Genomic DNA, 16,962 nt, shown 5'->3' with positions numbered 1-16,962 from the left:
AATTCAGTTGCACCTCAAAAAATGAGCAAGGAGGTAGCCTAACTGATTGAGATCTGTCCCTCAAAAAGGAAAGAAAGTTCAATGCTGCATCTCAGAAGCCCGCGGCCCTGATCCGAAATACTATGGTCGACCATATCAAAGGCCTCAGACAAGTACAATAGCACCAGGGCTTGGGCATTGCCATTATCTACCTCTGTTCGCATGTCATCAACAACAGACATAATCACTTCTTCGGTAGAGTTTGCTGGTCGAAATCCTGATTGTGCAGGAACCAAGAAGCCTGACTCTTCAATGTAACAGGTAACTTGGTAACAGGAAGAGAAACCAAGGGGCTTATTTATGAGCACTTGCGTCACTTCACGCCGCCGGTGCGTCACTTTTTGCAACACATTGTACCTGCGCCAGGTATAATGTATGCAGGGGGGGGCGTTCCGATGCAAGAAAGGGTCGCAGAAGTGATGCAGTGAAATCTATAAGATTTCACTGCACCACTTCCAGGACGCAAATGCGTCAATATCTTACCCCTGCCAAATGGCAAGCGTAAGACTGACACAGGCACATTTCACATGGGACTTGCCCATGTGTAATGACCCATTGCTGGAGTTGCGTCACACTCAAGCAATGTGTAATTTTGAGCCTACAGATACGTCAGAAATACTGACATATCTGTAACTCTGTGCAACATGATGCGTCATATTATAAATATGATGCATCCAGCATGTTGTAAGGAGGGTGCAATGAAAAGTGAAGCGCCGCTGTTTTCACGCAGCAATGCGTCACTTTTCATAAATGAGGCCCCAAGAATATAGCCTAGATGCACACAGCCTTTGTCAGGTGCTTTGATGGCTGCAAGGCCGGCCGCATTAGGAGGTAGGCCTACTCACTGGCAGGTAGGGACACAGCTGACTGCTGGATTGGGGCTGCGGCTCCTTTTCTAATGCTGTTCGGTAGGGCAGCTAGCTTGCGAGTGGGTGTTACCACTGCTGTGGCACTATTCCTGCTCTTCCTGGGGTTGATCTGCGTGTGAGGGAGAGGCTCTACAGCGCTGCTGCGGGTGCAAGGAATGCTGGTGCAAGCATTGCACCTACTGGTTCCTCGGCCTACATATGGGTGGCTGGGCTGCTGGCTCACTCGTCCCTCGGTGTGAGGGTCACAGGGCTCTTTATTCATGATAGTGACAGCATTGTTCTGCGAGGCATTGGAGCTCGTGCAGGTGATGGCCTTGACAGCCAGACCAGCTGTGTGGCTGGGAGTGCTCTGCTTCTACGGACAGCATTTCTCCCTTCTGGCTTGAAGGCAGCCTGCTCGGGGACCATGCGGGCACTGCATGCAGTGTGTAGCATACATATGTCAAGCCCTGGCATACCTTACAGTTCCCGTCCTTCACAGGCATCTTGATAGTGGCACCTTTTTCTGCTCCTGGACGTGCCGTGTTGGGAGCTGGTGCGGGGTCGACTTAGGCTACTCTTCCCCCACAAGCAGAGTGATTGCCAGTAAACACCAGGTCAGGACCCCCTCGTCGCCTTTGAAAAATTGTGGGCCCTTGGTCCACATGCTAAGTAATAATGATGCAGACACAGTGAATATGCGTAGTAAGCTGGCCACAAGCATGTGCACGCAGGCCCTTTTTTATATTAGTAGGCCGGCGTCACTCATGACACCTGTCTTGGATGAGTGTGAGTGAGTGTGGCCAGCCCTCAAGAGAGTGACTGGTAAAACTGGCGCTGCAGAGCCACTAGAACATTTCCAGCAGGACACTACAACACTCTCTGCCTGCTCAGAATAGGTAGAACACGTCAATAGTTTTCTTCCCGGAATGTGGACAAAATAAGTGAGGATACTGACCCTACCCCAATGTACACCCCCACCAGGCGCGGTGCGTCCATTGGGGCGTGGGGGCGTAGCCCCCCCCGCCCGCAGCCGCCTGCCCGCCGCTCCCTCGCCTCGGCGTTTCAGTTCAAAGACGATAGTCAGCATGACATCACATCGCCCACCCCCTTCAGGGTGGGCGGGGTGGCGTCATGTTGACTGACATGATGTCTCTAGGTCAAGCAACACAAGTGCGCATGAGTGGGGACGGAGGGTGAATTTTTTACCTGTGCCCACGCATGCGCACTTGTGTTTGACTTTTTTGCGCATGCCCATTAGGAGCCCTCTGGGCTCCTAATGGGCGTGCTGCGGGCGAGGAGAAACCTGTGCCCCAAGCGCCAGGATTGGCTGCGAGGGGCTGCCAGTCTTGTGACGTGAGGCGCCAAGGGGTCGAGGTGCAGAGGTGGCGCGGACCCGGACCGGCGGTGACTGAGGTAAGTTTTGTTTTATATTTCATATTTAATTCCCCCCCCCAGCGCACCATCACCCCCCCCCTGCCTGCGTGACATCACCCCTCCTGTGCGACATCACCCCCTCCAGCTGCGACTGGATTTGTGCTATTATAGCTAGGTACTGGGAGGACGTGGGGAAGGTCTTGAGCGACATGGCAGAGACACAAATTGATTTGCCACAGATTGTGGTACTGCTGGGCTGTACACAACATTGAGGCGGAGAGCAAACGATTATTCTCGCTGGGTTAGCTTAAAGTGAAACATAGGATGGCGTGCAGATGGGGGTGGAGAGAGAAATCACAAATTTAAGGAGTGGATTAACGAGATGACATATTGTCAAGAAAAACACAGCATTTATGCTGAACTACTAAACTGAACAAAAGATTGCCTCCCTGAAGATGGTCCAGGTCTGGCATATGTTGGTTTGTGGCTAGTAAACAGGCAGCTGACAAGTCTGGGGGCAGATGGGGCTCCAAATGTTGGTAAGGCGTAGGGGCTTTGTGAAGGGCTCTAGTTGGTGCTAAAAAAGGAAGTATGGGAGATCGAAGAAAGGCCTTGGGAATATTCATAGGGGCAATAGTTTTGTGAATTCATAGTTACAGCAGTAGCCTTGGATACCCCCACACAGAATAATCCGCCACCATGTCCCATGACCTCAGACAGTTTTGAGTTTAATAATATCAGTCTTGACCCTGTGCCTCATGGGAACAGTCCAGCCCGAACTGCCAAGCCAGGTCCTCCCTGGACCGGAAACAAGCATCCTGGGATCAGTTTCATAGAGCTATACTGGAGGAATCTGCGTTGTACTAAGGGTCGTTGTATGTAGTCACATGTCAATGCGCCTATTCTTTCAGCAGTATGGCCTTAATGCGCTGTAGCCGAAGCCATTCTGAGCTATTTCATTGCTTATGTAGTAGGTTGTTTCTTAAAATTGCACAATTTAAAAAGAGAAGAGTTCCTTTCCTTCCTTAATAATGGATTTGTTTTCGTTTGTTTTTCTTGCTCTTTATTTGGTATAGCATAGAAAGCAGTGACCTTCCTTACAGCCATGCAATTCCCTCCATTATCCTTTGTACTTCTGTGTAAAGCAGCCTCAGTTTTAGTTCACTTTTTACACCTTTGGGTCGGACACCAGAGCTTGATTCTTCTCGTTGGTTCTGGTCCCAAGGGCCGACTGCCATCTTCATCCTCCATGCCATCTGCCATGCTCTTCAGCTGCTGGTCTCTCCTTGTGTGGCGTGGTTTGCTATGGTATGCTGTATTAAGTTGTGTTGTGTTCTGATATGTTCCTCTATATTGATCACTTTATGGTGTCTGCCAGCTGCTCGGGATGAGATCTAGAATTCATATTGAGAAAAAGGCAAGTCTTGAAGGACCTCTTGACTGCGTTCTTTGTGCATGGAAGCAGTGAGTCCTGGATCAAGGTGGGATTGCGCGGAATAATCTCCCTTCTTCATGGGTTTTAGAGTTTTCATAATGGCTTGAAAAAGGGCCTATGGGGATTTTAACATACAAGATCGAGACTTAAGAGCAAGTTCTACTGGATGAAGTCAAGACGTTAGTTAGACCTTGCAAAAGCCACTTTTAGGTTGTTCGAGCGTGCTTGCTCGCCGTACGGCAGTACGACAATTTTACGCGACACCACTTTTAAAAGTCACCAGCCACCACTGACCCCACCCACCCAGTATCCCCACACCAAATTCCAGCCACCTCGTAATGTGGGCCTTAGTGGTTTAATTTTCAATCTGCCATGTTCTCGAATGCAAGTTACACTGAAGTCATACGTGCCTCTGGTTGGGAGAAAGAGTCAAAAACTGAACGCTTTTCTGCTCATAATTCATCTGGAATCATATCTTTATAAAAACGTTAGGGTTACTTTAACACGGTATTTAATGTATCTCATTGTGAAACAAAGGTGTATATACAATTGTTTATTTGTTTTCCCTTTTCAGGCTTCGCTGACTCAAGCCAGTTTGACTACAGCAGCGACAACAGTAACAACAATAATGAGGGGAACTCAGTACTGATGGTGTCCTCGACCCAGTCTTTTCCGTGTGATGTAGAAAAAGCTGCCAGTCACTCCACCTTATTAACGTGCTACACCCGGTAAAATATATATTTCATCTTAAATATATAACATTTTACATTTCAGATCTAAGGCCCACATGCATCAAGCATTTTTGGAGTCGCAAACGGTGCGATTCCTTACAATCGGCCGTTTGCGATTCCAAAAGTGCTTTTTGGGATGCATCATGCAATTTTAGAAATTGCAACTTTTTTGCGTTTTCTAAAATTGCGATAGCATTTAAGAAATCTCAATTTTGCGATTTCTTAAATGCTATGCATCATCTGATTATAAATTGCGAAATTTGAAATTGCAAGTGCAAATTACCACGAAGTTGAACCTCGTGGTAATTTGCGAAATTTTTTAAAAATGCACAAAAATGCATTTTTTAAACTGTTAAATTACAGACACACATGTCCTAAGGACATGTGTGTATGTAACTTATAGGTAAAGTGCATTTCATGGGTGCAGGGGGGGGTCATTTGGACCCCCCTCTCCACCCTTGAAATGCTTTGTTGAATTGCGTTTTCAAATTGTGAATTCGCAATTCCCATTCATTCCTATGGGCATGTCTGCCCGTAGGAATGAATGGGAATTGCTAATTCGCAATTTGAAAATCGCATTTTTTATGTGATTCGGTAAAAATAGCGATTTTTACCGCATTGCAAAAAAAATGCAAAAATATTCATGCATAGGCTTTTGCAACTTCTAGTTTGCGAATCGTTATTTTTCGCAAATTAGAAGTCGCAAAAGCCCATATTGCTGCATGTGGGCCTAAGATTGTTTTTCTCATGCAAGTACAACAAAAATTAGAAAGTAATAACACAGATTATAAAGGATAAATACTTTCTACAGTGAACTCACTTGTATATAAATATTAGATTCGTTGTGCGTGCATCCATTTCTCTTTATTTCCTTGTTTTTCCAGAGCCATGCCAGAGGGTTATTATAAAGTGCAAGTGAGCGTCAATGGAGATGTCGACCCGTGCACCTACTGGTGGTGGGGGTGCTACTTTTATGTAAGTAAATATCTGGTGAGACATTGAGTACGATTGTTGTGTAATATTAAAAGACACACCATAAACCCACAGCATGGCGTGTGCCACCTGGTTTGTTCATTCACGTATTAACTGAGGCCCAAGAGCCAGTAGTTTGGAAGGGGGCGAGGCTAGGGTGGTTGTTGCTTGGTTTGTGGCTTATCATACGGGCCTACACTAAAAGCAGCAGTAGCTTGTGAACAGCTAAACTGGTGGTGTGAAAATACCCACCCTGAACCCTGAAATTTACTGACAAGTTACAGTTTCTCCCTAATGGAGGTAACCGGTGCATTTTACAGCATCATTTCCCAAAGCAAGTGGTTAAAAGGCATGTTTTATACCCGCAGTTCAAACTTGTTGGCTACATATTTTGACATGATCTCCTGTTATTTTGTAACGTTTGTAGAGAATCTAGCATCTCACCTGCTTCCCTATTTATTTTATTTTGAATTTGAATTTGATTTTGAACAGGTATTTATAAAGCACAGCTGTCACTCCGAAAAGAGCATCCTGGCGCTATGCAGGAGAATGTCAAGGTGGACAAGAGAGGACACTATATGAGTGATAAGCAACATTAATCTGAGTATCTAAAGATCCAGGTCTTCAGGGCCTTCCTGAACTGGCTTTCTGTTTTGATCAGCCTTAGTGCATCGGCATAAGATTCCAGGCTTTGGTTCCTAATTCAGCTACAGTTTTTCCACCTTTAGTTTTGCACCTAAAGCAGGGGGGCATGAGAAAGTTTTCAGATGAGGATCTGAGGGTCCTGGCAGTGGTGTAGCGGGTGAATCTGACTGAAAGATACGTTGGTCCTAGATTTAAGTATGCTCTAAAGGTGATTAAAACTGCCTTAAATAAGATTCTCTTATCTAAAGGTAGCCAGTGTAGGGTTTTAACCCCTTCGCTGCTAGGCCTCCCCATCCCCCCCCCCACGCTACGCCTTTTTTTGGCTATGTGGTGTAGTTTGAGCTTAGGCCCCTGAAACTTTTTGACCACATAAGGTATCCACACCAAATTGGCGTCCTCCTTTTCCAACATCATGGGGATTCTAAAGGTACCCAGGGTTTGTGGATTCCCCTGGAGGGTCCCAGAAATTAGCCAAAATACAGGAACATTTCTTTTTTTTTTAAAATGGGAAAAAAGGGCTACAGATGAAAGCATCTGATTTTTCCCTGCAAATGGTATCAAAAAAGGGTTGTAGTTCTGAAATCACCATCTTTCCAGCTTTCAAGGACAATCAGACTTTTGTCAGAAAACCAATTTTTTTTCATACAGTCTTGGCATTTTTCTGGGACATAGCCTAATTTTGCTATTTTTTGTGCTTTCAACCTCTTTCCAGTTAATGGTAGAAAAGGGTATGAAAGCAATAATGGATCCTGAAAAGCTATACATTTTAGAAAAGTAGACATAATTTTAAATTAAGGAAGGGGTCGTTTGTGTAGATCCTTCAAGGTTTCTTTATAGAAACTAACCGTTGAATATAGGAAACATTTAAAATTAGTTGAAAAAAACAGCCATTTGTGCCAACCTTTTCCCCTGCAACTTTTTCTAATTGTGACAGCTATTTGAAAGCAATATACCGTTACGTTTACTAGGCCTTTCTGGTTGTGGGGATATATAGGACTTGTAGGTTCATCAAGAACCCGGCGAACCCAGAGCCAATAACTGAGCAGCGTCTTGCAATGGTTTTTCATTATGTTCCGGCTATATAGTAATTAATTTGGCAAAATATATACATGGAAAAATCGGTATGAAAGACACCCATGTATTTCTGAAATTGGAACGAAATATAGATTTTATAAGCAGTATATATTTGTACATTTCAGAAACTGTGAGTACCCATACTAGTCTGAGACTTATAGGCAGCCGCGGGCCGTGGAGGGAGTTACGGTGGGGCAGGGAGGCAGGGAGGGGCAGGGGCGGGGTGGAGGGTGCTAAAAACAGGCATATGGATCATTGCAGGTAAGTAGACAATTTAAGTAATAAAACGAAATTTGTAGCGCGCACTGCATGGCAAAAAGCAATGCTGTGCGCGCTACGAATTTCGTTTTATTAATTAAATTGTGTACTTACCTGCAATGATCCATATGCCTGTTTTTAGCACCCTCCACCCTGCCCCTCCCCCTCCCCGCCTCCCTGCCCCACCGTAACTCCCTCCACGGCCCGCGGCTGCTTATAGGTCATTTTTTAATGTCTTTCATTTGGTAGGCAGAAATGCATCAAAAGTCAATGGCTAATAACAGTTGCTCTACAATTCTGTGTTACCCTCAATCTCCCAATAAAAATGGTACCTCACTTGTGTGGGTAGGCATAGTGCCTGTGACAGGAAACGGTCCAAAACGCAAAATGGACACACTTTATTTTTACAGTGAAAACTGACCCTTTTCTTGCAAAGTGCCTAGCTGTAGATTTTGAACCTTAGCTCTGCCGGCACTTAGGGAAAAAACCTACACATTTTTTTAAAGTATACACCCAAGGAAATGCAGGATGGGGTGACTTGTGTGGCTCTCACCAGGTTCTGTTACCCAGAAGTCCTTGCAAACCTCGAAATTTGTCAGAAAAAAACATTTTTCTTAACATTTATGTGATGAAAAGTTCTGAAATCTCTGTAGATCCACAAAATTCCACCTACCCCACATTCCCCAAATCCTTCTGAGAGAAATGGTACCTCAATTGTGCAGGTAGGCCTAGTGCCCGGACAGGAAACGGCACAAAACAAAACATGGACACACCACATTTTGACAGTGAAAATTAACCAATTTTTTGCAAAGTGCCTAGCTATAGATTTTGATCCCTAGCTCTGCCGGCACCTAGGGAACCTAGCAAACCTATACATTATTGAAAACAAAAAAAAGGGGGGAATCCAAGTTGGGGTGACTTGACTGGCTTTCACCAGGTTCTGTTTTCCAGAATCCCATGCAAACCTCAAAATCTGTCCAAATAGCTAAATTTCCCTCACATTTCTGTGGTCGAAAGTTCTGGAATCTGTGTGGATCCACAAAATTCCACCCACCTCGCATCCCCCAAAGTCTTCAGAGAAAAATGGTACCTCAGTTGTGTGCCTAGGTCTAGTGCCTGCGATAGAAAACGGCCAAAAACACAACATGCACACACCACATTTTCACAGTGAAAAATGACTCTTTCTTTGCTAAGTGCCTAGCTGTAGATTTTGAAGCCTAGATCTACTGGCACCTAAGGAAACCTAGCAAACCTATACATTTTTTAAAACTAGACACTCAGGAAAATCCAGGATGGGGTGACTTGCCTGACTCTCACCAGGTTCTGTTACCCAGAATCCCTTGCAAACCTCAAAATGTGTAAAAAACATACACAATTTCCGCACATTTCTGTGGTGGAAAGTTCTGGAATCTGTGTGGATCCACAAAATTCCACTAACCGCGTATTCCAAAAAGTCTTCCTGGAAAAATGGTACCTCACTTGTGTGGGTAGACCTAGTGCCCGCGACAGGAAACGGCCCAAAGTACAACATGGACACACCACATTTTCACATTGAAAAATGACCCTTTTTTTGCACAGTGCCTAGCTGAAGATTTTGATCCCTAGCTCTGCTGGCACCTAGAGAAACCTAGCATACCTATATATTTTTGAAAACTAAACACCCAGGGGAATCCAGGATGGGGTGACTTGACTGGCTTTCACCAGGTTCTGTTACCCAGAATTCCTTGCAAACCTCAAAATCTGTCAAAGAACTACATTTTCCTCATATTTTTGCGGTGGAAAGTTCTGGAATCTGCATGGATCCACAAAATTCCACCCACCCCGGGTTCCCCAAAGTCTTCAGAGAAAAATGGTACCTCAGTTGTGTGGGTTGGCCTAGTGCCGGCAAACGGAACAGGCCCAAAACGCAACCTGGACACACCACATTTTCACGGTGAAAACTGACCCTCTTTGGCAAAGTGCCTAGCTGTAGATTTTGAACCCTAGCTCTGCCGGCATCTAGGGAAACCTACCAAACCTATACATTTTTGAAAACTAAACACACTGGGGAATTTAGGATGGGGTGACTTGACTGGCTTTCACCATGTTCTGTTACCCAGAATCCCTCGCAAACCTCAGAATCTGTCAAAAAAAATTAATTTTCCACACATTTCAGTGTGGTGGAAAGTTCTGGAATCTGCATAGTTCCACGAAATTCCACCCACCCCACGTTCCCCAAAGTCTTAAGAGAAAAATGGTACCTCAGTTGTGTGGGTGGGCCTAGTGCCCGCGACAGGAAACGGCCCAAAATGCAACCTGGACACACCACATTTTCACAGTAAAAAATGACCTTTTTTTGCAACGGGCCTAGCTGTAGATTTTGAACCCTAGCTCTGCCGGCACCTAGGGAAACCTAGCAAACCTATAATTTTTTGAACAATAGACACCCAGGAAAATCCATGAAGGGGTGACTTGACTGACTCTCACCAGGTTCTGTTCTCCTGAATCCTTTACAAACCTCAAAATCTGTCCAAAAAACACAATTACCTCACATTTCTGTGGTGGAAATTTCTGGAATCTGTGTGGATCCACAAAAGTCCACCCACCCCGCGTTCCCCAAAGTCTTTTGAGAAGCATTGTACCTCACTTGTGTGGGTAGGCCTAAAATGCAACCTGGACACACCACCTTTTCACCGTGATAACTAACCCTTTTTTGCAAAGTGCCTAGCTGTAGATTTTGAACCATAGCTCTGCCTGCACCTATTGAAACCTACCAAACCTATACATTGTTGAAAAAACTAAACAGCCAGGGGAATCCAGGATGGATTTCACCAGGTTCTGTTACCCAGAATCCCTTACAAACCTCAAAATCTGTCAAAAAAACAAAATGTTCCTCACATTTCTGTGTTGGAAAGTTCTGGAGTCTGCGTGGATCCACAAAATTCCACCGACACCGCATTTCCCAAAGTCTTCCTCGAAAAATTGTACCTCAGTTGTGTGGGTAGGCCTCGTGCCCGCGACAGGAAACTGCCCAAAACGCAACACGGACACACAACATTTTCACAGTGAAAAATGACCCTTTTTTGCAACGTGCCTAGCAGTAGATTTTGAACCCTAGCTCTGCCGGCACCTGGGGAAACCTAGCAAACCTATACATTCTTGAAAACTAGACACCCAGGTAAATCCAAGATGGGGTGACTCGACTGGCTCTCACCAGGTTCTGTTACCCAGAATCCTTTGCAAACCTTTAAATCTGTAAAAAAAAACACAATTACCTCACATTTCTGTGGTGGAATGTTCTGGTATCCGCATGGATCCACAAGATTCTATCCACCCCCATGTTCCCCAAAGTCTTCCTGGAAAAATGGTACCTAACTTGTGTGGGTAGGCTTAGTGCCCGCAACAGGAAACAGCCCAAAATGCAACATGGACACACCACATTTACACAGTGAAAAATGACCCTTTTTTTGCAAAGTGCCTAGCTGTAGATTTTGAACTCTATCTCTGCCAGCACCTAGGGAAACCTAGCAAACCTATACATTGATTAAAACCAGACACTCAGGAAAATCCAGGATGGGGTGACTTGCCTGGCTCTCACCAGGTTCTGTTACCCAGAATCCCTTGCAAACCTCTAAATCTGTAAAAAAAAAACACAATTTCCTCACATTTCTCTGGTGGAAAGTTCTGGAATCTGTGTGGATCCACAAAATTCTACCCACCCCGCATTCCGAAAAGTCTTCCTGGAAAAATGGTACCTAACTTGTGTGGGTAGGCCTAGTGCCCACGACAGGAAACGGCCCAAAGTCCAACATGGAAACACCACATTTTCACAGTGAAAAAGTACCCTTTTTTTACAAAGTGCCTAGCTGTAGATTTTGATTGCTAGCTCTGCTGGCACCTAGAGAAACCTAGCAAACCTGTACATTTTTGAAAACTAAACACCCAGGGGAATCCAAGACGGGGTGACTTGACTGGCTTTCACCAGGTTCTGTTACCCAGAATCCCTTGCAAACCTCAAAAAACAAAATTTTCCTCACATTTCTGCTGTGGAAAGCTCTGGAATCTGCGTGGATCCACAAAATTCCACCCACCCCGCATTCCCAAAAGTCTTACAAGAAAAATGGTACCTCAGTTGTGTGAATGGGCCTAGTTCCCGTGACATGAAATGGCCCAAAACGCAACATGGACACACCACATTTTCATAGTGAAAATGACCCTTTTTTGCAACGTGCCTAGCTGTGGATTTTGAACCCTAGCTCTGCCGGCACCTAGGGAAACCTAGCAAACCTATACCATTTTGAAAAATAGACACCCAGGGAAATACATGAAGGGGTGAATTGACTGGCTCTCACCAGGTTCTGTTACCCAGAATCCTTTGCAAACCTCAAAATCTGTCCAAAAAAGACCACAATGACCTCACATTTCTGTGGTGGAAAGTTCTGGAATCTGTGTGGATCCACAAAATTCCACCCACCCCGCGTTTCCCAAAGTCTTTTGAGAAGCATTGTACCTCACTTGTGTGGGTAGGCCTAGTGCCCGCGAACGGAACAGGCCTAAAACGCAACCTGGACACACCACATTTTCACAGTGATAACTAACCCTTATTTGCAAAGTGCCTAGCTGTAGATTTTGATCCCTAGCTCTGCTGGCACCTAGAGAAACCTAGCAAACCTATACATTTTTGAAAAAGAAACACCCAGGGGAATCCAGGATGGGGTGACTTGACTGGCTTTCACCAGGTTCTGTTACCCAGAATCCCTTGCAAACCTCAAAATCTGTCAAAAAACTAAATTTTCCTCACATTTCTGCTGTGGAAAGTTATGGAACCTGCGTTAATCCACAACATTCCACCCACCCCTCGTTTCCCAAAGTGTTTTGAGAAGCATTGTACCTCACTTGTGTGGGTAGGCCTAGTGTCCGCGAACGGAACAGGCCTAAAACGCAACCTGGACACACCACATTTTCACAGTGATAACTAACCCTTATTTGCCAGGAGCCTAGCTGTAGATTTTGATCCCTAGCTCTGCTGGCACCTAGAGAAACCTAGCAAACCTATACATTTTTGAAAACTAAACACCCAGGGGATTCCAGGATGGGTGACTTGACTGGCTTTCACCAGGTTCTGTTACCCAGAATCCCTTGTAAACCTCAAAATCTGTCAAAAAACTAAAGTTTCCTCACATTTCTGCTGTGGAAAGTTCTGGAACCTGCGTTAATCCACAACATTCCACCCACCCCTCGTTTCCCAAAGTGTTTTAAGAAGCATTGTACCTCACTTGTGTGGGTAGGCCTAGTGCCCGCGAACAGAACAGGCCTAAAACACAACCTGGACTCACCACATTTTCACAGTGATAACTAACCCTTTTTTGCAAAGTCCCTAGCTGTAGATTTTGAACCCTAGCTCTGCCGGCACCTAGGGAAACCTACAAAACCTATACATTTTTAAAAACTAAACACCCAGGGGAATCCAGGATGGGGAAACTTGACTGGCTTTCACCAGGTTCTGTTACCCAGAATCCCTTACAAACCTCAAAATCTGTCAAAAAACTAACTTTTCCTCACATTTCTGTGGTGGAAAGATCTGGAGTCTGCGTGGATCCACTAAATTCTACCAACACCGCATTTCCCTAAGTCTTCCTCAAAAAATGGTACCTCACTTGTGTGGGACCTAGGGAAACCTAGCAAACCTATACATTTTTTAAAACTAGACACCCAAGGGGAATCTAGGATGGAGTGACTTGACTGGCTCTCACCCAGTTCTGTTACCCAGAATCCCTTGCAAACATCAACATTTGTCAAAAAAACTACATTTTCCTCATATTTCTGTGGTGGGAAGCTCTGGAATCTGCATGGATCCACAAAATTCCACCCACCCCGCATTTCCCAAAGTCTTCCGAGTAAAATGGTACCTCAATTGTGTGGGTACGCCTAGTGCCCGCAATAAGAAACAGCCCAAAATGCAACGTGGACACACCACATTTTCGCAGTAAGTACTGAACCTTTTTTGCAAAGTGCCTAGCTGTAGATTTTGGACCCTAGCTCTGCCGGCACCTAGGGAAACCTAGCAAACCTATACATTTTTGAAAATTAGACAAACAGGGGAATCCATGATGGGGTGACTTGCCCGGCTCTTACCTCGTTCTGTTACCTAGAATCCCTTGCAAACCTCTAAATCTGTAAAAAAAACACAATTTTCTCACATTTCTGTGGTGGAAAGTTCTGGAATCTGTGTGGATCCACAAAATTCCACCCAACCCGCATTCCAAAGTGTCTTCCTGGAAAAATGATACCTCACTTGTGTGGGTAGGCCTAGTGCCCGCGACAGGAAACGGCCCAAAGTGCAACATGAACACACCACATTTTCACAGTGAAAAATTAACCTTTTTTGCAAAGTGCCTAGCTGTAGATTTCGATCCCTAGCTCTGCTGGCACCTAGAGAAACCTAGCAAACCTATACATTTTTAAAACCTAAACACCCAGGGGAAAACACGATGGGGTGACTTGACTGGCTTTTACCAGGTTCTGTTACCCAGAATCCCTTACAAACCTCAAAATCTGTCAAAAAACTAACTTTTCCTCACAGTTCTGTGGTGGAAAGATCTGGAGTCTGCGTGGATCCACTAAATTCTACCCACACCACATTCCCCAAAGTCTTCCTCAAAAAATGGTACCTCACTTGTGTGGGACCTAGGGAAACCTAGCAAACCTACACATTTTTTAAAACTAGACACCCAAGGGGAATCCAGGATGGGGTGACTTGACTGGCTCTCACCCAGTTATGTTACCCAGAATCCCTTGCAAACCTAAAAATCTGTCAAAAAACTAAATTTTCCTCACATTTCTGCTGTGAAAAGCTCTGGAATCTGCGTGGATTCACAAAATTCCATCCACCCCGCATTTCCCAAAGTCTTACGAGAGAAATGGTACCTCAGTTGTGTGGGTGGGCCTATTGCCCGCGACAGGAAATGGCCCAAAACGCAACATGGACACACCACATTATCACAGTAAATACTGACCCTTTTTTGCAAAGTACCTAGCTGTAGATTTTGAACCCTTGCTCTGCCGGCACCTAGGGAAACATAACAAACCTATACATTTTTGACAATTTGACAACCGGGGGAATCCATGATGGGGTGACTTGACTGGCTCTCACCAGGTTCTGTTACCCAGATTCCCTTGCAAACCTCAAATCTGTCCAAAAAAAAACACAATTACCTCACATTTCTGTGGTGGAAAGTTCTGGAATCTGTGTGGATCCACAAAATTCCACCCACCCCGCGTTTCCCAAAGTCTTTTGAGAAGCATTGTACCTCACTTGTGTGGGTAGGCCTAGTGCCCGCGAACGGAACAGGCCTAAAACGCAACCTGGACACACCACATTTTCACAGTGATAACTAACCCTTATTTGCAAAGTGCCTAGCTGTAGATTTTGATCCCTAGCTCTGCTGGCACCTAGAGAAACCTAGCAAACCTATACATTTTTAAAAACTAAACACCCAGGGGAATCCAGGATGGGGTGACTTGACTGGCTTGCATGAGGTTCTGTTACCCAGAATCCCTTGCAAACCTCAAAATCTGTCAAAAAACTAAATTTTCCTCACATTTCCGCTGTGGAAAGTTCTGGAACCTGCGTTAATCCACAACATTCCACCCACCCCTCGTTTCCCAAAGTGGTTTGAGAAGTATTGTACCTCACTTGTGTGGGTAGGCCTAGTGCCCGCGAATGGAACAGGCCTAAAACACAACCTGGACACACCACATTTTCACAGTGATAACTAACCCTTTTTTGCAAAGTCCCTAGCTGTAGATTTTGAACCCTAGCTCTGCTGGCACCTAGGGAAACCTACAAAACCTATACATTTTAAAAAGCTAAATACCTAGGGGAATCCAGGATGGGGTGACTTGACTGGCTTTCACCAGGTTCTGTTACCCAGAATCCCTTACAAACCTCAAAATATGTCAAAAAAACTAACTTTTCCTCACATTTCTGTGGTGGAAAGATCTGGAGTCTGCGTGGATCCACTAAATTCTACCCACACCGCATTCCCCAAAGTCTTCCTCAAAAAATGGTACCTCACTTGTGTGGGACTTAGGGAAACCTAGAAAAAACCTATACATTTTTTAAAACTAGACACCCAAGGGGACTCCAGGATGGGGTGACTTGACTGGCTCTCACCCAGTTCTGTTACCCAGAATCCCTTGCTAACATCAACATTTGTCAAAAAAACTACATTTTCCTCATATTTCTGTGGTGGAAAGCTCTGGAATCTGCATGGATCCACAAAATTCCACCCACCCCGCATTTCCCAAAGTCTTCCGAGTAAAATGGTACCTCAATTGTGTGGGTACACCTAGTGCCCGCAATAGGAAACAGCCGAAAATGCAACGTGGACACACCACATTTTCACAGTAAATACTAAACCTTTTTTGCAAAGTGCCTAGGTGTAGATTTTGAAGCTTGGCTCTCCCGGCACCTAGGGAAACCTAGAAACCTATACATTTTTAAAAAAATAGACACCCAGGGAAATCCATGAACAGGTGACCTGACTGGCTTTCACCAGGTTCTGTTACCCAGAATCCTTTGCAAACCTCACAATCTGTCCAAAAAAAACACAATTACCTCACATTTCTGTGGTGGAAAGTTCTGGAATCTGTGTGGATCCACAAAAATTCCACCCACCCCGCGTTCCCCTAAGTCTTTTGAGAAGCATTGTACCTCACTTGTCTGGGTAGCCCTATTGCCTGCAAACGGAACAGGCCTAAAACGCAACCTGGGCACAGCACATTTTCACAGTGATAACTAAGCCTTTTTTGCAAACTGCATAGCTGTAGATTTTGAACCCTAGCTCTGTCGGCACATAGGGAAACCTACCAAAACTATACATTTTTTAAAACTAAACCCCCAGGGGAATTACAGGATTGGGTGACTTGCCTGCCTTTCACCAGGTTCTGTTACCCAGAATCCCTTGCAAACATCAAAATCTGTCAAAAATGTTCCTCACATTTCTGTGGTGGAAAGGTCTGGAGTCTTCTTGGATCCACAAAATTCCACCCACACCGCAGTGGAATTTTGTGGATCCACGCAGACTCCAGATCTATCCACCACAGAAATGTGAGAACAATTTTGGACAGATTTTGAGGATTGTAAGGGATTCTGGGTAACAGAACCTGGTGAAAGCCAGGCAAGTCACCCCATCCTGGATTCCCCTGGGTGTTTAGTTTTCAAAAATGTAAAGGTTTGGCAGGTTTCCCTAGGTGCCGGCTGAGCTAGGGTTTATAATCTACAGCTAGGGACTTTGCAAAAAAGTGTTAGTTATCACTGTGAAAATGTGGTGTGTCCAGGTTGCGTTTTAGGCCTGTTCCGTTCGCGGCCACTAGGCCTACCCACACAAGTGAGGTACAATGCTTCTCAAAACACTTTGGGAAATGAGGGGTGGGCGGAATGTTTTGGATCCACTCAGATTCCAGAACTTTCCACAGCAGAAATGTGAGGACAATTTTTTACAGATTTTGAGGTTTGTAAGGGATTCTGTGTAACAGAACCTGGTGAAATCCAGTCAAGTCACCCCATCCTGGATTCCCCTGGCTGTTTAGTATTAAAAAA

The 16,962-nt window shown here is 44.9% G+C and overlaps 1 protein-coding gene across 1 annotated transcript in view; it reads left to right on the top strand.

Moving 5' to 3' along the window:
* Positions 1-4,071: 4,071 nt before the first annotated feature.
* LOC144828000 (fibrocystin-L-like) overlaps positions 4,072-16,962 on the top strand; it is a 1,506,874-nt gene continuing 1,493,983 nt past the window's right edge. Inside the window, exons 1-3 of the mRNA XM_078686147.1 lie at positions 4,072-4,114; positions 4,274-4,427; positions 5,315-5,405. Coding sequence (XP_078542273.1) covers positions 4,072-4,114; positions 4,274-4,427; positions 5,315-5,405 — 288 coding nt within the window. The remainder of the gene's footprint in view (positions 4,115-4,273; positions 4,428-5,314; positions 5,406-16,962) is intronic.

Source organism: Lissotriton helveticus, chromosome 4_1 (genome assembly GCF_964261635.1).
Source record: "Lissotriton helveticus chromosome 4_1, aLisHel1.1, whole genome shotgun sequence".
NCBI lineage: Eukaryota > Metazoa > Chordata > Amphibia > Caudata > Salamandridae > Lissotriton > Lissotriton helveticus.
This window is presented reverse-complemented; position numbering and strand designations above follow the sequence as displayed.